The following is a 22,324-nucleotide window of genomic DNA, read 5'->3' as shown; positions in this document are numbered from 1 at the left end:
CGATTAAGAATTGGCCATACGAGATTGACCAATGGATTTTTAATGTGTACACCTCACGGCACTATTCCCATGTGCAGTGAGTGTGATACTTTTTTATCTATTAAACATATATTTTCTGTTTGTCGGGTTTTTAAGCGAGAAAGAGAGATATGTTTTGGCCGGAAAACGTTTTCTGACATTTTAACTGAATCTAGTAGTTTTTCTGTTTTTAGAATTTTAACTTTTCTAAGGAATACACGTTTAATTGATAGAATTTAAGTTTTTACCTAAGATTTTTATTTTATTACTAATTCTTTTTAAATTACGTAGATTTAATATATAGTTAATTCTTTTTATCGCTTAGATTTCATATATATATTTATTTATTCATTCATTTTTTCACTTAGATTTAGTACTATATTTGAAGATAAATAGATATATATGTATATATATTATTTATTTATTTTTTTTTTTTTTTTAGAATTATTTATATCCCGATTTTTTTCGGGCCAGCCCTGTGAGAGTCAAGTTTGACTCATTGGACTGGTAAAACTCCTTTCTTTAATAAAACCAGGTAAGGTGTGCGAGGTACTGGTTTGATTGATAAAGACAAATCATAGGTTTCATAAAGAGCCGTTGGGGTTCATAGGAGAATGAAAGAGTTTGGATCAATTTTATTGTTGAAGAATGAGATAGTTTGAATCAAGTTTATTGTTACGAAACCATTGTAAAGTATAATTGTGAGACTAAAGGGAAAAGACATATGTAGTAGTATATAGTAACAGAATGAGATTTTAACAGAATTAATAGATAGATTAGGAGGGGATCTGGTGATTAGTTACTTACTGTTTATTAATTACAAGTATGGTGGAAGCAATCCTTCGGTTCAGATATATAAACTGGGTGTGAATATTGTTAAATGATGATGTTTGCAGATAATAGATTTAATTAGTGATAGTGAAGAGATGGTGCAGACTGTCAAAATAATTTGAAAATATTTGTGATAGGAGAAAGGTTAAAAGAAAAAGAAAGATTTAGGTAACTAAGCGTAGAAAATAGATAATTGAGTATTAATATGGACAATTGAAGAGTGGAAATAGTTGATTTATTTAGGAATTTGGGACTGGCTATAATGGACGATTGCATAGTGAGAGAGAAAGACAGTATAACCCTTTGCCAGGATTTCCTGGGAGCTTTTGTGTAGGTTTAAAGACAGGAAAAGGATGAAGTGTTAGATTTTCAGCTATAATGTAAACATCCTATTGAGAAAAGGCATAAATCTCTCTCTCTCTCTCTCTCTCTCTCTCTCTCTCTCTCTCTCTCTCTCTCTCTCTCTCTCTTATTTTTTTGTTTTGTTTGCATGAATATCGTAATGAAATTCAACTCCTTGCAATGAAGGAGTTTCAGTCACTTCAGCTGGTCGTCTTATCATCAGCCTCTTGTGACTGTAATCTTTTGAAAATCCGTTATGTAGTATAATTTCATGTGAGATTTTGTTTATTTTCTTAATAATATTCACTAGCCAATTAAAGGTCTACAAATTTAAAGTTAAACATCTCGAACATATATTAAGACTAATAGTACATAACTCGTTAAAGGGCCTGAAATGTTTTTTAAGTAAAAATGGGAAAATTAAATTCATTAATGTGGTCTATAAAATTGTTTGAAGACTCCGATAGCTTTGTTTGAAAAATGTGAATAATTCAATTAAATGTGGACTAAAAAGTGGTTTAAACGTCAGATAAGTCAGGCAATAAATGTATTGCAGTGAAGGTCTTTTTAACATCAAGTTATTCCGAAAAATTCGATAAATTACAGTCCGTAACTTCTGAATAAAGAATTCTCTGACCTTTTGCATCATAACAGCATCTGACGACGTACATACTATCACCAGCGGCACCCTTTAATGAGCTCATAATAAATAGCTCACGAGTAATGTAGACTCAACGTGACACCTGCAATATTAGGTTGGAAGTGAAGCCTTGATGAAATCGCAAGTGTCACTAATTGAAATCGGTCGTGACATTGGCCGGAACGCCTGAATGACACCTGGGGTTGTACTAGACTCATTCCGGCCGTGAGTAATTTGTGGTTTATCGCTGACGGGGAGGTTCTGTGTTTTTTACTTATTTAAGGGACCCTGTTTGTTAGCAGAATCACTAGAGGAGTAAATTGAATGAATTTTACATTGAAGATTCATCTTGTTCTAGGGGAAAATGAATTGGATGATGGTATATTCCTTAAAGAGTTCAGAATCCATTTGGGTTGAGCGTTGGTCTAATGATTTCACGAAGCTCTTATCATTGGAAGTATGGTTATGGGACTATAACAGCCTATATCATAATTAATATTTAGATTTAGGCTATTATTTTCTAATCCATTCATTGGAAATTTATTTATGGGACCATCACAACCGACAAAGTTATTCCTGTTTAGATTTAGGCCTAGGTGACTAAGCCATTTGGTCTGTATTTCTGTTTATGAGACAATCACAACCCGTATCATTATTCCTGTTTAGATTTAGACCGATTTTTTTTTACTAAAGCATTTGCTCTGGAAGGCTTTTTACGGAATCATCACAGTCAATATCACGATTCCTGTGCGGATTTAGGCTTTTTTTTACTGTACCATTTGCTCTGAAAGTCTTTAATTCCTGTTAGAGTATTTTTTTTCACTCAGCATTTGGTTTGGAAATCTATTTACGGGTTCCTCTTTAGTCTTATTTTTTTATACTAAGCCATTTTCTGTGGCTCCTGACACCCTATATATCATTATTCATTTTTAGACTTAGGATTTTTTCATTATTATTTTTACTAGGCCATTTGCTTTGGGAGTCTGTCTATGGGAACACAAACGCCTATAATTCCTGTTTAGACTCAGGCATATCTTACTAAGCCATTCGTTTAGGAACTCAGGAAGTCAGTGTATAGTACTATCTACCTTGGTACTATCAAAACCTACACCATCATACCTGTTTAAGACGTGAGCCTCATTTCAACGAAGCCATTTGCTCTTAAGGACACCTGAAAATTAGATTACATAAGGGAACGCCAGCTACACGTGGCTGCACAGAAAGATAGAGAAGCGAGTGTGTTTTTTTATTAATTTTTATTCATAGTACAAAATAAAGAGCACACTGGGGCTCATGAGTCACGCGGGTGCACTTTCAAGACAAAGAACACAAGCGACCCTCCTTTTTTTTATATTTTTTTGGTATTCATTACATTACGAGACAGTCTCTGAAATATCTAGATAACATTTGTTGTTGTTGTTGCTGGTCTTTTAATTAACATTATCATCAAAGGCAGGACACGTCGCTTGGATTCTTATAGTAGTGTGACGATTTATTTGTGTTTTTTTATATAAATCTTTATATACTGATAACCTAAACGAGATTATATATGAACGTGGTAAGGTAAGTCACAGACAGTTGATCGTTTTTTGTTTTTTTTTAAGCTTAAAAAATTAGCAATTTTTGAATCGGAGTCTCCGGTGTGGAAATGAATAATTACTTCATCTTGATCTTGCTTCTTGCAGGTTGTTGTTGTTGTTGTTTATGTTTACTGCTGTTGTTGTTGTTTATTTGCTCTAAAAGAGTGTGATTTACCTTACCCTGGGCGTTATTATTAGTACACGAGACGAGACTAAAAATGTGACGTATAAACTCGAACGAAGACGCTTTATAATAACGACTTTATAAACGACGAAAGAAAGAGAAAAAAAAATAATAATAGTAAATTAAATTAACGTTAGTTGGATATTATCATTAATATTATTATTATTATTTGTGGATATTTTATGAATGGTTTTTTTTATCGAATGCGAATCTACTATAGTACTAACGACGACTTCATCTTCCCTGGAGACCACCACGGTCCGAGGGAAAGTTTGTAGTAGATTCATCCCCACATTGACGACTTTATTTCGATGTTGGCTGAGAGGACGACTACTCAGAGAGTTACTCCTCGTCGTCGTCATCGTCGTCATCATCATCATCATCGTCGTCGTCGTCATCTTCATCATCCTCATCATCATCATCTTCATCATCATCATCACCATCGTCATCCTCATCATCATCCTCGTCGTCATCCTCATCATCATCGTCTTCATCATCATCATCACCATCGTCATCCTCATCATCATCCTCATCATCATCTTCATCATCGTCTTCGTCGTCGTCGTCCCCGTCCCCGTCGTCATCGTCGTCGTCGTCGTCATCATCATCGTCATCATCATCATCATCGTCGTCGTCGTCGCCGTCATCACCATCATCATCATCATCGTCATCATCATCGTCATCACTGCAAAAGGAGAGAGGGGAGAGACGTATAGGTATCAGCTCAGACTCCTTCAAGGTAAACAAAAGGTAAGCAGATAAATAGAAAATAAGTAAGATGAATAAACCAGGAAATAAATAACCAAGTAAACAAACAAACAAACAACATACTCATCGTCATCATCAGCGAAGAGGTCCCATGCTGAGGTGCGGGCAAAGAGCACCATCATGGCTAAGAGCAGCGACAACAACGCCCTGCGGAAAAAAAAACAAAAAACAACAATGTTAAGAATTAGATGCAAAATATAATCATTCTTGGGTTTCAGTGTGCTTGGAAAGTCTGTCTATCTCCTAAGTTCACTACTTTACTGTGTAAGTAAGGAGGTTGTACCTTGTTTGAGTGTCAATGAATCCTGTAAGTAATGTTAACGATGAATCCTGTAAGTAATGTTCTGTGGTTGTAATTGATAATATAGTCTATTCTGTATGTGACTCTCTGTTCACTGTATAAGCAATGAGGTTGTCCCTTTTCATGTTATGTTATCTGGTTGTGATGTGGTCGTAATATAGGGACGGTAATTTCATAAAGCCTTTAATGCTTGATATATGTCTTAATATATGGTTAGTTGTTAGACCTAAATCCAACTGTAGATTCTAAAAGTTCAGTAACTTCATATTTTGTCTGCAGTGTAAGCAAGGAAACGATGCCTTTTCCCGGTAAGTAATGTCGTTTGACTGTAATCTAACTGTTAATATAGGGATTGTATTTCATACAGGCTTTAACATTCGATATATGCAAAAAAAAAGATATGTTTAATTGTTAGGTCTAAGTCCATCCAGCAGTGGTTGACATCTGAGAACTCCGGTAGTTTGTTGTATTTGCAGCTGCTAATTTTATCGTTCTATGTCTATTTTGCCAAAAAGGTCAGTGTTTTATACCATGATAATCTGCTATTAGTCTAAGTTACCGTTAAGTTAAGATTTAAAAGAAATAAAGAAATCTTGTGTCACTATTGCTCGCTCAGTCTTACGCTAGGCAGCTATATATATTAACATCAAGCAATGTCAATTGTGAAATATATTGAAATGTACGTGTGGCAAGCTAGTTCTTCCGCTATTTATAAATGACAACCAAATGACAGCTGTAAAAAAAATGGTGGGAAATTTGTAATATGGTTCATCATTAAACTCGGTAGTTAGTTCCCTCTTGTTGCAACACGATAGATTGGTATCCTAATGGCAATGAACAGTTATTACAATTATTTTATTTTCATCGGTTTGAAGTCTTGCAGTTGCTTTGGATTAGAGTTGTCTATTTAGAAAATGGATAATTTTGACTAAGTTTTCGTTATTTTCTTTCTTTTAGCCTTGTAAAATACATTACTGAACGGACAGAACTGCGTAAGTTACAATAGGTTTCAAATATGGGCCTATAGGAAGCTAAAGTTATTTTGGTTTAAAGTATTCGTGAGTTTAATCGAAATATAAAGTTGTTGAAGCATGAAGTGGCCAAAAACGCAAGGCCACACGGACATGAAAAGGAGAAAGGACTAAAGTGAGTCACTGTGAAACAGTAAGGGGAGTAGAAAATCCAAGAAGACAGAGAAAGAGACCCGGGGCTAAATATGGAGGTGGCAGACCCTTCACGCGCTGCGCACTACCCACGGCATTTATTTTGGCCGAGCCCTACTACTACTTGTTCCCCACATCTTAGTTTAGCCCGATCTGCGTTTTTCCACAGAAACTGCGCGTTGTATGTTGTAGAACGCCAGTATTTTCGCCTTTTTTTTTTTTTATTTCCCCAACAGAGCTGGTCCGTTGCCCTAAGAGCTGAGAGGAGCCACTGCTTTCATATAATCTATTTAGTCGCTTGAGACATCATTTAGACGCATGGTCTATGGGTTGTGGATACTTCTGTGCCGGATTATTAATGGGTTATTCCGCGTGACGCACATATTTTGACGTCCACTGGCGGTATTTAAGTCCTAGAGCAACTCCCACGACTCCATAATATGCGAAAAAGGCTCCCCCTTTTTTTTTTTACACGAACTCATCTTAGATAACTTGCCAATCGTTTTAAGCTCCCCCCCCCCCCTTCCCGACACCACTCATCGCAATATTCTTAGAATTCGGATGTGCAAGTTGTCCTCGACGCGCAGGCGCATTAGAAACCCACCAAAGGCGACAGCTGCAGCCAAATCCAATAAAATCTTGTTCCTCCAAATGATTCAAAACTGTCGTTAAAGTCGAAATGTAAACTCGTCAATTTCATGGCGGCTCGAGACCCGAGAGAACGAGGGGGAAAGTTATTATACTACATATTTGAAGGAGTGACAGGTCTCGTGCTTAAGAAATGACTTAAAAATTAATTTGATCTTAAAATTTTGTTCAAGTAGGAGGCACAATGGGAGTAGAAATCAATTTGAAAGCGTAATTATTAGACTAATATTATTATATGTTTTTGTTTCACTAATTCAAAAATACATTCACGTCATATTTGATTTGCTGCCAGTTATGAAATCTCCCAGCAATCCTGTAGTGCAGAGACAGAGAGAGAGAGAGAGAGAGAGAGAGAGAGAGAGAGAGAGAGTGCGCTGGTCTATTTTGAGAGTCGACAATGGTTTATCGCACAATACTTGAACCAGCTTAAGTTCAACTATTGGATTACACACAAAGTCCTCGTTTGCCAAAGTAAGCCTCTTCTTGAAGGCCCTTTGTGTTTATCGGGACTTCTACGAATTGAAGCTTTGTGTAAGACTTTAAGTTAAACTTGACTTACACATGGACACGTACTTGTCAAGTAATATTTATGTATATTTAAATAAGGGACCCTGTGTACCATTACGTGGAAGGTGAATTAGTACTAGGTACGTTATTTAAACGACTGTTTTTTTTTATTTGCGTCAGTCATTTTGCAAGTTACCTCTCTCTCTCTCTCTCTCTCTCTCTCTCTCTCTCTCTCTCTCTCTCTCTCTCTCTCTGAATAAGTGCCTATTGCGATTATATTACACTGAGAGAGACAGAGAGAATGGATACCCAATGACGCAGATCAACTACCTCATTACGACTCGATCGTTATTCATGTCAAAAGACCTGTCACTCTGCGGTTAATCCCAGGTCCTCTGCTATCGGACCACTTGGCACAATTTAAGAGCCTGAATAAAGGAGATTCGTTCACCTGCAATCATTACGGGTGCTCTTTTTCTTTCTTTCTTTCTTTTTTTTATGTCCCGGGCTTAAAAGGGTTGCTTGATAGCAACCAAGATCACCTGGCGGTTACAAACTGTGACAGCGAACCCTTCCTTTGAGCAGCAAGTGCTAGACCTATGTCGTCATTCTCTCTCTCTCTCTCTCTCTCTCTCTCTCTCTCTGCAGCAGCAAGATGTTATTACTTCCAATTGAAATATGATTAGTCATTGATGCTGACAGGCAGGTGTGTTGAAGTCTGAAGGTTGTTCAGAAATGTATTCGATTATTCATATGCGTCCAATTTCTTAATTTCTCTGATGTTTTTTTTTTATTTTTTTATTTTTTTTATCTTGCTTTGCCATTTATTACTTTGTTTTGATGATGGAGTAATGCGTGTGTGTAGATACAATCAGTCATGTCATGAATTGACGTTAGATTCCTTTGAAGCTGTCACATAGAATGACTGTGAATATTAAGCAGACGCTAGTATAGTAACCGTTTCATATATCATTGAAATAATTCGCATGTGCTTTGGTAGATGGTGGTGAAGAATATACATGTATACTGTATGTTTTATGTATAATATGCACACGTATATAAATGTGTACGTTCGATGAGCAACTATGTATATTTTAAATGTAGTACGTAATTATTTACAAAATTTTTATATAGCATACTCAGAATTTGCCGTTACTTTTGAGAGCGTTAAGTCACTTTCGTAAGTACCAATCGTTCACACTGAATAAAAGAAAAATAATAATGAAAAAAGTTATTAAAGGTTTTCAATTTTATATAAGCATCCCAGTATTAAAAATAACGATTTTTTTTTTCAAGCCATTGCTCTTACGTTATCTGGCTCCCATAGAACCATAGCAGAATCTGTGGTTGTTTTCTTGTAATGTGCCCATTTGCGCGCGCGCGCGTTCGCGCAAATTTTAGTTGTTTGGAAATGTATGGTTATGTAACTTTAGTTTGTATGAAAGTGATGATAGTATGGAGAGAGAGAGAGAGAGAGAAGAGAGAGAGAGAAGGGTTAAGTGTTACCACAAAGCTAGCGCGTTGGAGAGGAACTGTATTTTTATTCTCTCTCTCTCTCTCTCTCTCTCTCTCTCTCTCTCTCTCTCTCTCTCTCTCTCTCTCTCTGGGGTAAGACAATGATACGTGAAGCTTTTCAGAATATGAAACTGACTCTTAACTCGGTAAGCGCTTAACCACTTCAGGTTAGGTAGGGCAGGAACCTTACACAATAGTTTTATTTATTTATTTATTTATTTATTGTTCTTACGCTTTCGTAACCTTTTCCGCATTAGCTTGCCCTTCCCGTCGGCCTCCCCATTCAAAAGTAAATCAGACAGACTTAGTGGTATACGTAGTTGTGAGCTGTCATTGTAACGAAATAAAGAACGATTATTTAAATGGAAAACTTAGTCTAATTCAGGTTGACCAGCGTTGGGTAAGACTAGGCAAATGTAACGTACTTTGTGCAGAATATCGTGTCACATTTTTATTTGAACATCGTTATTTATAGGCAGAACTATCTACATTCAGATTAAACGTTATTTATAAGCATAAACTGTCGTCTTCAGTTTGAACAGCGCTATTTATATAAACAGAGGCTATCGCATCCGCGTATAAGCAGGTACTTGAAAGCATTCAGATAAAACATTATTTATAACCAGAGACTGTCGTTTCCGGATTGAAAACTGTTATTTATAACCAGAAACTATCGCATTCAAATCGAAAACCGTTATTTATGACAAGAAATTATCGCATTCAAATCGAAAACAGTTATATCTAACCAGAAACTATCGCATTCAAATCGAAAACCGTTATTTATGACAAGAAACTATCGCATTCAAATCGAAAACTGTTATATCTAACCAGAAACTATCGCATTCAAATCGAAAACCGTTATTTATGACAAGAAACTATCGCATTCAAATCGAAAACCGTTATATCTAACCAGAAACTATCGCATTCAAATCGAAAACCGTTATATCTAACCAGAAACTATCGCATTCAAATCGAAAACCGTTATATCTAACCAGAAACTATCGCATTCACTTTGAGCACCGTTATTTATAGGCAGTCGACCATGCTTGAGTCTGTACCCCAATAAGTCTTATTAGGATTAGCCTTCAGATTATTTCAGCCTTAATTAAGAGGGGTATTTAGGGAGACCTTATTATGACATTGTTTATGACAGCTAACTTATTGCAATGAGTATTAAGGGGTGCCTTTTTTTTATAATGTTAATTTGATATTTTTAATCTACAACAGTAGATATTTTAGATGTTTAGATGTGAGATAAAAGTGAAATTTGAATGTATACTATATATACACACGCACGCACTTATTTCAGTGCTTTTTTTTGTTTTTTTTACTTAAAATAGATAATTGGTATAATTCAAGTATGAATCACTTTAGAATTTAAGTGTAACATAAGTGCTACTTGGAAAAATCTCGGTTGAAATAACTTGAATCCTACGTAGGCTATATACCCGTACAGACATGTGCTCTCTCTCTCTCTCTCTCTCTCTCTCTCTCTCTCTCTCTCTCTCTCTCTCTCTCCATCTAATTTGGCTTTGAAGTGTGCGAAAGAAAGAAAATGAGGTTGAGGCGTGGAAAATGGTTGATGAGGAAGTGATGTGTGTCCAACCATCTCGTAGATTTTGGCACTAGATGGGGATAAGGGTCTCATTTGTGTGTGTGTGTGTGCGTGCGTTTGTCTGTCTGTCTTGTCTGTGTCCAAGTGGGCGTTGATGACGCTACAAGGAAGTGCAGTGGGAAAAAAATTCGCCCAGTTACGCAGTTAATATTAATATAATAATTATAATTTTAGAGGTATGGCGTTCGCAAGGCTGAGTCATTGGTCCGTCAGTGTTTTTGGTGTCTTAAATATTTTCATTTTTTGGTGCGTCAGTATTTTTTTTCTCTCAAACTTAGTCCTCTCTCTCTCTCTCTCTCTCTCTCTCTCTCTCTCTCTCTCTCTCTCTCTCTCTCCTCAATTTCTTCGAAGATTTAACCGATTTTTTTTTAAATTAATGGGACAAATATTTTTTACAGCGACAAATTAAATTAGTTTTGTTAACGATTTTCTCAGATTTCCGATGTTTTTAGTTGTGTTAATCCTTTGTTGCGTATTTTTCATTTTAACGATTTGTGCCCACAACTTAAACTGACGATATATGGCCTATTTTACACTTCAACCAGTTGAACTTATTTTAAGGGGGCTAGAGAATATTGCTATTATGGTTACACGTTAGTAAGGAAAAATATGTTGGTTAAACGGATCTTATATATATATATATATATATATATATATATATATATATATATATATAATGTGTGTGTGTGCATATATAATTTGAACCTAGTAAGAGTACGCAAATTAACGACCAGTGTTTAAAAATCTTCGTAGTTTATACCAGATGTGTATTAATGCATATTTTTATGTAGTTTATACAAGTAGTGTATTTATGGATATTTTTTTTTTAGTTTTATACAAGATGTGTATTTATGCGTAATTCTTGCAGTTGGTACAAGTGTGTAATTATGGATGGTTTTTGGTCACGTATACGATTGGACACACATTGCCAAAATGTACGTATTATAACGTGTATGTGTTTTTAAACACAAGATTACCGTACTTAGCACTGTTCTGTAAGATATACTTTTTAAACGTACGTTTCGCAACATTGCTAAATCGTCATATATCCTTTTAGTGACGAACGCGTAATTAATTATCGTTCATCCGTCAATGAACGACCTGCTCCCAATTCGATAACCACCTTCAATTTCGTCTTGGTGTAACTTCGTTAAACCCATTTTCAGACTAAGCAAAGTTATATCTCCCTTCGCTTCACTTCCACACTAACCAACAAAGGTCTTCCAGTCATCTTGTCTATATAAGCGCACCATTCGACAACTCAGAATGTAAAGGCACTTATCAACCACACGGAAGGATTTCGTTTCAAGTTTCCAAAAAAAAAAAACGCGAAGTCACTTTTAAAGTTTCTCCTCGGCACTTGGTATAGAGGGGGAGGGGGGGTTGTTTAAAAAAAGTATGTCGTTTTCTATACTGCAGGAGGAGGAGAAGAAGAGTTGGACGTTGGAGAGGGGGGACTTACTTATTCCTCATGGTTGCGACTGTTTCCGGAGACAGACTGAGACCAACTGGTGAGGGAGCTTGGAGCTGAGGGCTGGCGATGAGGCGTCCGTCCACCGCTTGGCACTCATGGCATCCGGCGCCACTGCTCTCCAAAAATACCGCTTGGCATCGCCTTTTCCCACATTGTTGTTGTTCGCCCGCCTTTCGTTTCGTGCCCCCGCCGCCGCTGCTGGAAGGGAATATAGCTAGGCTATATAGCTATCATGGAGGGTCGTTCTCGAGGTGTTGAGAGGCCGTGGTCGTCATCCTGAAACTTGACGTGGCGTCATTTAGTAGTCGTTATTCGCGACTGGCTTTGATATGGGTCTAGGGACTGTCTAATGAGAGTCTAGGGTATCGGTAACTTATAGCTGGTCGTCATTCGAGTCTTGGGTGTTGTATCCAACTCTATTGTCTCAAGATAGCCGGTGCCCGGGATGCCCTGGCCAGCGTTGATTGGCTAGTAGCGGTAAGGGGAGGGCAGCTACTACTGCTACTACTACTACTTTGTTAAAAACTTTGGAAAAAAAAAAAAAAACAAGAGGAAGAGATAGGGAAAAGATAAAAAAAAAACGAAAGTATTTTACCTCTGGAGAATAAAGTTTCTTGGTAGTTGCTAAATAAAAGGTATAAACGAGAGAGAGAGAGAGAGAGAGAGAGAGTGCGAGAGAGAGATCCCGAGTGAGAGAGAGAGAGAGAGAGAGGGTGTCGTTCAAACACCTACAGCGTGTGCATGTGTCATGGGAAGAAGAAGAAGAAGAAGAAAAAAGGAAGAAAGACAAAATTAGGTGGAAAGGATGAAGCCTTAGAACTATAGTATAGTTCGGTGGTACTTCCTTGGGTGTTTGGGGCGGGGGGGGGGGGGGGGGGAGAGTTATGAGCAAGAAGAAGATAAGTTGTTAGATTTCGGAAGCCTTTGTTTTAGGGTGGGCGGGGGGAAGGGAAGGGGGGGTTGGGGTGTTGGGTAGGTAGGGGTGGTTGTGGGGTAACGTATGGGCGCTTTGTTATTGTTGTTCGTACGAATATGAGTTTGTTTCTCTCTCTCTCTCTCTCTCTCTCTCTCTCTCTCTCTCTCTCTCTTTCATAATTACACCTTTGTAAACTAATATATATATTATGAAGATAATGTTAACAGCAATAATAATAAAAAATAATAATAATAATAATAATAATAATAATAATAATAAAAAGAAAAAAAATGACACTGCTCTGACAGCTCCCTACATTCTTTAAGAGAGGGAAATGTTAATGCATACCTCCGGGTATTCTGTGTATGGTATAAGGGGTAGGGGGGATGGGAGGAGGGTATTGGGTTAGAGGGAAGGTGAACACTCCTCCCCCACCCCCTCTACCTATAAAGGTGTGCCCTATGCCCTTTCGAGAAGTGAAGTTTATATTGGGTAATAAATTTCATTTGCAATAAGTTAAAGCATCTGTTTTTGGGTACAGGTGGCAGTGGAATGGGGCACGTATGTGCCCTTTTGTAGCCCAGGCGTGAAGGCAACGGGTATGATGTTATGTAAGGGTTTCCTTCAGTTTTCTTCATCTTCTATTTATTTCTTGTCAGTGTTTTATAGTTCCTTAATCGTCTCTTAGAGGAATTCGCTTAGGAGAACGTAGTGTAACAACAAATATCCATCGTCAGTTTCGAAAAATAACTCTCTTTTGTATTTGTGTATATTGGGTCTGGTCGGTATTTGTATGGGTGACCATCCACAGTCGACATTTAAGCCCGTGGTGCAGCTGGCGTGGCTAAGACATGGGCCTACAACCCCGCACCCAGATCTTGGTCGAGCGTTAGGAGTACAGATTATTGAGGGACCCTTATTCATGGCCAGATGGAGAAATTCATCTCTCGCCAGGTTGAATGGCCAGATAGTTGATGTAAGATAATTTTCTCTTTTGATGCTTCGATGAAGCATCCTGTTTGGAACCTCCCATTGAGGATTTCAAAAGCTGCATAAGGATAGCCATTGATAATTGCGAGTAATTCGAGAGAGAGAGAGAGAGTTCTGACCTCTAGCATAGTTCCTTTCCAGGATAAATGCAATTCATTGTACCATTGTTTCGACCTACGAGGATTCATGGTATTCACCATCGCCATTCAAACGAAAATTCACAATGGTGTGTTGACCCTTTTCCTTAATAACAAGGACGTTCATGTAAGGAAACCATCATATCTGCGACGCTTTTTCGTTTGCTGTGCTAAACCTCTGAATGTTGCCTCCTTTTCGCGCCATATTCACGTCTTTCTCGCGCCATATTTACGAATATGTCACCCCATATCTGACAACTTGCGTGGATAATTGTCCTTTCCCCTGATAGAAGTGCCCTTAATAGAGGTGCCTCACACTGAGGGACCTGGGGCAACCCGAACGAGCTGTAAGGTCTGTAGGGTAAGGACTTGTCCAAACCAGCCACTAAGAAGCAACAAGGGAAATTAGACGTGAATCAACCAAGACCATATCAGTCTGGTGACAAAGATTTCTCATGGAAAAGGCTTAAAATTATTTTTTTTCCAAAATCTCAAGACATTCTCAAGTTGGCCGAGAAATTTCGAACGCTTATTTCAGATCGGTCTGAATTTCAGGGATGTCGTTTACAGATTGTTCAACGAATTTTTTGTATACATTCATCATACAGAACACTTCGTAAAAGACATCTGCTTTAGAAGTAATGTTTCTATAAAGTGGAAGATGGGTGAATTCTGTAGACTACCAGTGACTTTGTTTTGGCTATGTTACCAAAAGGAAGAAGATACTTGGACGTTTTCGCTTACTCGGGGAGTAAGCCTACAAACTATGTTGTTGTTGTTGTTCTTGTTGGAGGGGGTAGGAAAGGTCTATGGCAAAGCCTAAAAAGGTCTGAAAAAGGTATTTAGAGTTGAGTTAAGGATACAGGAATTTTAGGATAGGATATTTGTGAATCATTTAATAGAATGAAAATGTAAAAATTGAATAATTTGCATATTAAACAGTACAGAACAATTATTTCTAGTTATATATAGCGTATTTATTTTAATTTTCGTTGGTGAAGCACTACGCTATTTGGCTATAGATTTTAGCACGCTCGACAAGTAAGCTGCAGGTCAGATCACGCCTTGTTTATAAAGGGAAAACTTTTTATTTTTAACCATACAACCAGTAGCAAGATAGACAATGATTCATTGAGGAAATATGAAACAATGGCAGGTAATTAGGAAATTGAAATGGACAGATTTATTTCCTCATAAAATCGCCCACATCCCTGGATTGTGTAACTCAGTTGAGCCGAAGTGATCGCCTATATTTGCAAATGAGTACACTCTCTCTCTCTCTCTCTCTCTCTCTCTCTCTCTCTCTCTCTCTCTCCTGGCTTCAACGGGTTTCGGTTTAATTCTAAATCTGCCCCGTTCCAAGCTTTTTTTTATTTTTGCTTCAGTGAGTGATTTATTTGTTTATTTATCTTTATTCTTACTTATCCTTTCTTGTGATTTCATTCCTTTGAGGTTTTTATATTTCAGAGTTAATATTTGTTGTGCTTTGCCTCTTATCCGGGCTCAGAACAAGAGTGAATTTTATCAAATCTGATGTGAATTTGTCAGATCTGATGGCAGTTTGGCTTGATATATCGTATGCAAATTTATCTTTGTTGATATAGAATATTTTCCTCTTTTAATTATTTATAAGAAACTCTTGTGATTACATCGGAACACAAGGTGTATTGAACATAAATTTTCAAAGAAAATTATCTGGATCGCCATCGTAATTTAAAAATTATCCGGATCTTCATCGTAATTTTAAGATTCTCCGGATCTTCATTCAGATTTTGTAATTATCTGGATCGTTTTCGTAATTTCTAAATTATCTGGATCATATTCGTAATTTCAAAATTATCTGGAACTTCGTCATAATATGAAAATTATCCAGGTCTTCATTGTAATTTTAGAATGATCCGGATCTTCATCATAATATTAAAATTCTCCAGATTTTCATCGTATTTTAAAATTATCTGGATCTTCATTATAATGTTAAAATTATCCAGATCTTCATTGTCATTTTAAAATGACCTGGTTCATCTTAGTGATTTTAAAATTACCCGGATCTTCATCGTCATTTTAAAGTTACCCGGATCTTCACAGTCATTTTAAAATTACCTGGTTCATCTTAGTAATTTTATCATTATCCGGATCTTCATCGTAATGTTATAATTATCCGGATCACCATCGTAATTTTAAAATTAACCGGATCTTCATCATAATTTTAAAGCGATCTGGATCTTCATCTTAGTTTTAAAATTTCCTGGATCTTTAAAGTCATTTTAAAGTTACCAGGTTCATCATTGTCATTCGAAAATCATCTGGATCATCCTCTTATTTTTAAAATTACCCTGATCTTCATCGTCATTTTAAAATTATCTGCTTCATCTTATAATCTTAAAATTACCCGGATCTTCATCGCAATTTAAAAATTATCCGGATCACCATCGTAATTTTAAAGTGATCCGGATCTTCAGCATCATTTTAAAATGACCTGGATCATCATCGTAATTTGAAAATCATCCGGATCATCATCGTAATTTCAAACGTTTCGAAAACGTTTACACAAGAGGCACCCCTTTTGCATAATGGTGTCCACATCTTGACACATGACGCATTAGTCATATGACACTGACTTACCACTGTAATGACAGGTGTTTGTTGTATCTGTTTATGATAAATCCGTGAGCTTACTAGGTCTTATTGGTACGAGGCCACGAGGAAATGGTACGCTCTGTTCTTATCCAGGTTAACTGTGTGATGACTGAATGAACTATTGTTCCCTTAATTGAAAGTAATAGGCTATTCTGCTTTGAACTTATTTTTTATATTTATGCTCGAGTAGGTGATTTTTTTTAATACACAATGCATTGTTTGACTCGGATAAAATTGTCAAGTTTCCCCTGAACTTTTCCCCATTTTGAAAAGTGACAAAAAACGAGGTAGAGTCTCGTTTGAAAAAGAAGTCTTCGCAGCAATCTTTCTAAATTTCTTCCTATTGTTGTTTCTCCGAAGAGTGAAATGATAAATCAGACGGGATCATAAAGTAGACTGCGCACCTGGGCAACTTTCTTTGTAGTTAGTTCGACTGTTAGGTTTATTTTTATCAATTCTGCAGAGAGGATAATTTTAAAACTTTCTTGGGACGACTCCCTCCGCTGTTTCAGTGTGTTTTCCCCCAAAGTTGTTTGCTAGGGATTTTTTTATTCCCCTTTTTTTTATTTATTTTGTCAGGGCAATGTTGTGCATCTGCTAGGTTTTTTTTATTATTTACTCTGTTTTGTTACTGTTTTCGCGGCTTTTTTTATAGAAAGTATTTAACTTTGAAGACACCTTTATTCTCTCTCTCTCTAAACTAAACTTAGATCCTTCTAAGAGGTATAGTAAGGTCTTCAGTTTAATAACTTGAGATTTTAACCTCCTCAGAGGTAAAGAGGTTGAACACCCTCTCAGAGGTAAGCAGGTGTCCTACCTCCCTCTAATTCCTTAACCTCCTTAAAGGTAAAGAGTTTGAGCACCCTCTCAGAGGACAGCAGGTGGCATACCTCCCTCTAATTCCTTAACCTCCTCAGAGGTAAAGAAGTTTAGTACCTCCTCAGAGGACATCAGGTGTCCTACCTCCCTCTAATTCCTTAACCTTCTCAGAGGTAAAGAGGTTGAGGGCTTCCTCAGAGGACAGTAGGTGTCCTACCTCTGATTCTGTAACCTCCTCAGAGGTAAAGAGGTTTAGCACCTCCTCAGAGGAGAGCAGGTGTCCTACCTCCCTCTAATTCCTTAACCTCCTCAGAGGTAAAGAGGTTGAGTACCTCCTCAGAGGAGGGAAGCGCCTCAGTGGCGTGGTTGGTATGGTGTTGGCGTCCCACACCTCGGTGGTCGTGAGTTCGATCCTCGGCCATTCCATTGAGGAGTGAGAGATGTGTATTTCTGGTGATAGAAGTTCACTCTCGACGTGGTTCGGAAGTCACGTAAAGCAGTTGGTCCCGTTGCTGAATAACCACTGGTTCCATGCAACGTAAAAACATCATACAAACAAACAAACAAACAAACCTCCTCAGAGGACAGCAGGTGTCCTACCTCCCTATAATTCCTCAACCTCCTCAGAGGTAAAGAGGTTGAACACTCATCAGAGGACAGCAGATGTCCTAGCTCCCTACAATTCCTTAACCTCCTCAGAGGTAAAGAGGTTACCGAAAACATAACAAATCTTCCCTATGAACACACCTAACATGAGTCTAAATATATATATCTCTCTCTTCATTCTCGTTTCCCACTAGTCTGATACAATCTCTCTCTCTCTCTCTCTCTCTCTCTCTCTCTCTCTCTCTCTCTCTCTCTCTCTCTCTCTCTCTGTAGGGAGAATTCTAAACAGGATATATTGCGTGTTGAAACTTTTCACTTACCCTCGTGAGATGCTCCGTGGCTGTTTGAGATGTTTTCCCTAGTTCCCAAAAATATTTCCTGAATCATCAGTCTTTTGTTTTTCCTTTATGCAGATTTATTTCAGTATGAAAAGCAATACAATCAAGCTGCTTTGTCGTGACCAAGTTTGAGTTGGTTGGTCGTACTTGGTTATAGTTTTAGAATGTCATGACTAACTGTGTAGATCACTTATAGGCCTAAAGAAAAAAAAAAAAAAAGCTTTTGATATTATAACTGCCATGTTGATATCAAATCCTCTATAATATACTAGTAACCTTAATTTAATGTTCAGAAGTAGAAATAAAGTGCCCCACTGCTTGGCTTACTGCCAAGTTTTCATAAATGTAAATTTTTCTTGTCTTCTAAAAGCATCGTGCATTCACTATAACTTACCTATGCCACTAAATATTACCTTAAGCATCGTGCAACTTGTTCCCGGGCATTCTCCTCAAAGCACAGTCGTTGGAGATAATGCAAACGTCAAAATATGTTTATATGTTTCACCCCCAAAAGCATGGCTGTCAGCTCCCTAATGTCGGGTATTTATATCAGAATCTCCACCACGGAGCATATTCGTTAACCTCGTACAAACTTCTAACACCTTAATGGAAATGTCTTTATCGTCTAAATGTCTTATTACTTAGCTGACAAATTTACGAGTAGAAAAAATGAGAAGTTTTATATTAAACGTAACAGTTTTAAGAGAATTTCATGGGAGAAAACTAGGAAGAAATTCACTTCACCAAACTTGACGAAGCGACATTTTTGGCAGCCGTTATTTGGTCACTGTTGCCGGCCGAGACCTCCACCTGTCTCGCTGGGTGTGTTTCATTGGTCATTCTTTTATCGTTTTTTTTTATGCTGATGAGAACGAAACCTATTTGTGCTCTTGAAGGTGTCTGGCGACACACGTGCAATTAAGCAGTCCTCCCGTTTATTTAAGGCCTTCTGGAACCAGCTGGTACTAGTGACAGACAAAGTCTTTTAGATAGGTCTAGTCAGTACGCGAGATAACCATTGTCTTCAGTGTTTTCATCATAAAGCTATACATTATTGATTATATAGACGACAAAACACTTACCACTCCGTGAATACCCGTTGTCTTCAGTATTTTCATCATAAAGATGTACATTATTGATTATAGAGACGACAAAACACTTTTACCACTCCGTGAATACCAGGATTTGTAAACCTCACTGCATTTTTTATTCAAATATTTGTTCTTGGCTCTTATATAGCTTCGTTTAATTTCCTGGATATTAAGAGATTAAGTACGTGTACCAGGAACCTTTATGGACAAATAGTAGGCTACACGAAATAAACTTAAAAGGAATTTGCTATAGAATACCCTTTTTACACCATCCTTAGTACTGTGTTAACTTTGTCACTAGGCTAACCTTTGGGATGATTTGCATTCTTAGTGCTATATCAACCTTGACACTAGGCTTACCTTTGTAATGATTTGAAGACACACGAAAGTCATAGTTGACAAAGCATTCTTGTCGTGATTGTAGCATGCAAAGAAATAGTTATTAGCTTTATTATTTAGCAAGCAAGTTCATTTTAAAGACACTGAACACCCGAACATAAGACTATTAGTATCAACTGAATCTGATATTCTGTGCACCGTAGATAATTTTACTTTTAAAACAAGATGTTTGCCAAGAAAATACAAAGAAATATAATGCAACTGATTTGAGTAAGTTTCAGTTGCAAAATGCTAGAACTAGGTACAATATTTTACCTACAGCTTTAGATATAGTCTATTTTTCAAAATGTTACTTTGCCAACAAAAGCAAAATCCTCTTGTCGACCATTGCTTCCAACGGTTACTGGCCTGAAGGAACACTTACCACTTCCAAAAAGCATAGAACCGCCATTACGTGAAAGTACTACCTGTCACTTTTTAGCAAGTGATGGTTTTCCCTTAAAACCGTCTCCCGGAGTGGGACGACATTCTTTGGACGACTTAGCTAAAAATCTCCTTTTTTCCTGCATCATCATCGCCATCTTGTTGTTCATGTTCTTTCTTCTTCTTCTTGTTCGGAAGCAGCTTGCCAAAAGGATATCTTATTTTGGGAAAATTCTAGTACTTTAGTAGCCTCGTGGGGCCAATAAGGAGTCTGCAGAGACTCTCTCTCTCCCTCTCTCTCTCTCTCTTCTCTCTCTCTCTCTCTCTCGTTAACAGTGTTTGTTTCGCGCCTACTCTCTCTCTCTCTCTCTGGTTCGTTGGTTAACACCAGTTGTTTCACGCTTACTGTTTCCCCTTGATCTTTTTTCGTCTCGGGATAATCTCTCTCTCTCTCTCTCTCTCTCTCTCTCTCTCTCTCTCTCTCTCTCTCACACACACACACACAATCTTGAATTCAACCCCTCCTTTATTACTGGCCCGGATCATGTACAGCTGATTTTCATGTTTGCGTTACAAGCAGTCGAATCAAGTGTAAATATCTCTTAAAGCTTTTGCGAGTTGAAACGCTTTAATGTTTTAAAAGTTATTGAGCCCAATTAAATTAAAAGTGTTGGTCTTCTCAACGAAGGTTACGTAATTTTTATACCTGGCTCCGTTTATGTATAAAATTGTGTGGTTTCCGTAGCGAATTTTTTTTTAGTTATTTTGCTTAATTAAGAGAGACTTGTTCCATTCATTGTAAGACGTAATATCCTTATTGTTAACCAAAATGCCTTTTTAAGAATTATAGTTCCTTATTGTTAATCAAAATAGATGTCTTTTGAGGAGTATTTGTGTAAATTATGAAGCTTAGCTGTGGTACCTTAAGAATTACCAGGAATGATGCTTTTTTTTTTTTTCAACTTTATAGCAAGTTTCCTTTCCAGTGAGGTACTTGAAGTGAATATATTGCTCGTAAACATATAAATGAGTGCATGAGATGAAAAGAGTTTATATATTGAGGTATTCACGATCTGAATCAAGTGTATGTGTTAAATATTAGCAATTATATGACCACGTTTGCGAGTGACTGCTGCTGTAACTAAAATGTCAAGAGAGTGGATTCAAATTTGCTAGGCTGGATTATAATGAAGCTTTATTTATTTCTACTCGAAAAATACATAAAAACTAAAATAAATCTCAGTTTTAGACTGCTTTTGGGGCAATATTTATCGCAGTGGACCTAAAAGATGAAGTTACAGAGACAGCAGAAATCCAGTTTCAAGTTCAGAGTCGACTTTCCTCTGTAAGTCAACGAAAATGGGTATCCCAACTAGTTTGTATTGGCGTGAAGACGAAATTCGCTAATTAACGTCAAGATAAAACTCGTTTAGTCGAGTCGGAAAACAAAGGTTTAAAGAGAAAAGAAAAGAAATATAAGTTCGAAGGACAAAATTCACGTAAATCCTTCTGTTGCACATGATGGCTGGAGGGGATTTTTCTACTAGCCAAGATGGAGTGATTATATGTCGCCAGAGGCTAGGCTAAGAAAGAGAGAGAGAGAGAGAGAGAGAGAGAGAGAGAGAGAGAGAGAGAGAGAGAGAGAGAGAGAGATTCGTCCTGCCAAGTATTCTGGCCGACTCATTTCAAACAAGAAGCGGAGAGCCCTTTGTCCTACCATTTTGTACCCCCTAAATATATATGTATGCTTTGTTCCCGACCAATTTTACGGAGGTATGCCCCAAGTTTGTGGTAGTGTTTCTCGAATTTTTATTATTATTATTAGTTTTATTATTTGTGTAATTATATGTTGAAGGAGTAAGTTAAATGTCCATTAGCCTAACCCCGTTGACAAGTAAAATGGAAACTGGGGGTGAAGAAGGAAGCACCGTTAGGCCTAACCAGGAAACGGAGTACTAGACCTAACCTCGCAAAGGGAGGAAGGTAGTTTTGTAAATGTCAAGGAAACACAAAAGCAGTAAAAGAAGTCCAAAACTTGACTGGAGGGGGAACGGAAAATACTGGCAGAGCCGTGCATTGCGATCCACGAAGAAATTGTGGAAAAGGTGGCCTTATGGGTGTTAGTATAGTTCGCCTGATAGAGGTGAGTAATTTCCACATGCACGCATGCGCACACAGAATAACTCTGACCGAAAAGTTTTGACAAATGGGTGTCCCATTTTAAGATATTTATTTTCCGATTTTAAACTTTGTTTTCGGAAGGTGTCAAGGTGAAATATTGAGCTTTTAAAGCTAAAATATACTCAATTTTTACGCTGATACGTATACCACCGAAATAAGTATGCACAGCGATACATGGTGAAATGAAATGACGACTAAAACTGTAAATATCCATGAATTATTTTTATTTTTATAAGATGCGGAAAATGAGACTTGATTTAT

At 37.3% G+C, this 22,324-nt stretch overlaps 1 protein-coding gene across 1 annotated transcript; it reads right to left on the bottom strand.

Annotated features, from left to right (window-relative positions):
* Positions 1-3,070: 3,070 nt before the first annotated feature.
* On the bottom strand, positions 3,071-11,803 carry LOC135207938 (prostatic spermine-binding protein-like). The gene is made up of 3 exons (XM_064239911.1): positions 11,575-11,803; positions 4,427-4,510; positions 3,071-4,280 (listed from the first exon to the last, which is right to left on the bottom strand). Exons 1-3 carry the CDS (start codon positions 11,583-11,585, stop codon positions 3,938-3,940), a joined length of 438 nt encoding a protein of 145 aa, XP_064095981.1. The 5' UTR covers positions 11,586-11,803; the 3' UTR covers positions 3,071-3,937.
* Positions 11,804-22,324: the final 10,521 nt, after the last annotated feature.

This window comes from Macrobrachium nipponense, chromosome 34 (assembly GCF_015104395.2).
Source record: "Macrobrachium nipponense isolate FS-2020 chromosome 34, ASM1510439v2, whole genome shotgun sequence".
Lineage (NCBI taxonomy): Eukaryota > Metazoa > Arthropoda > Malacostraca > Decapoda > Palaemonidae > Macrobrachium > Macrobrachium nipponense.
The sequence above is the reverse complement of the archived record's forward strand: the minus strand, read 5'-3'. Positions and strand labels throughout refer to the sequence as shown.

Coding starts and splice junctions, on each gene's coding strand:
- LOC135207938 (XM_064239911.1), bottom strand. Junction 4,281..4,426: donor TTCGCTGATGATGACGATGA/GTATGTTGTTTG, acceptor CTCCTTTTGCAG/TGATGACGATGATGATGACG.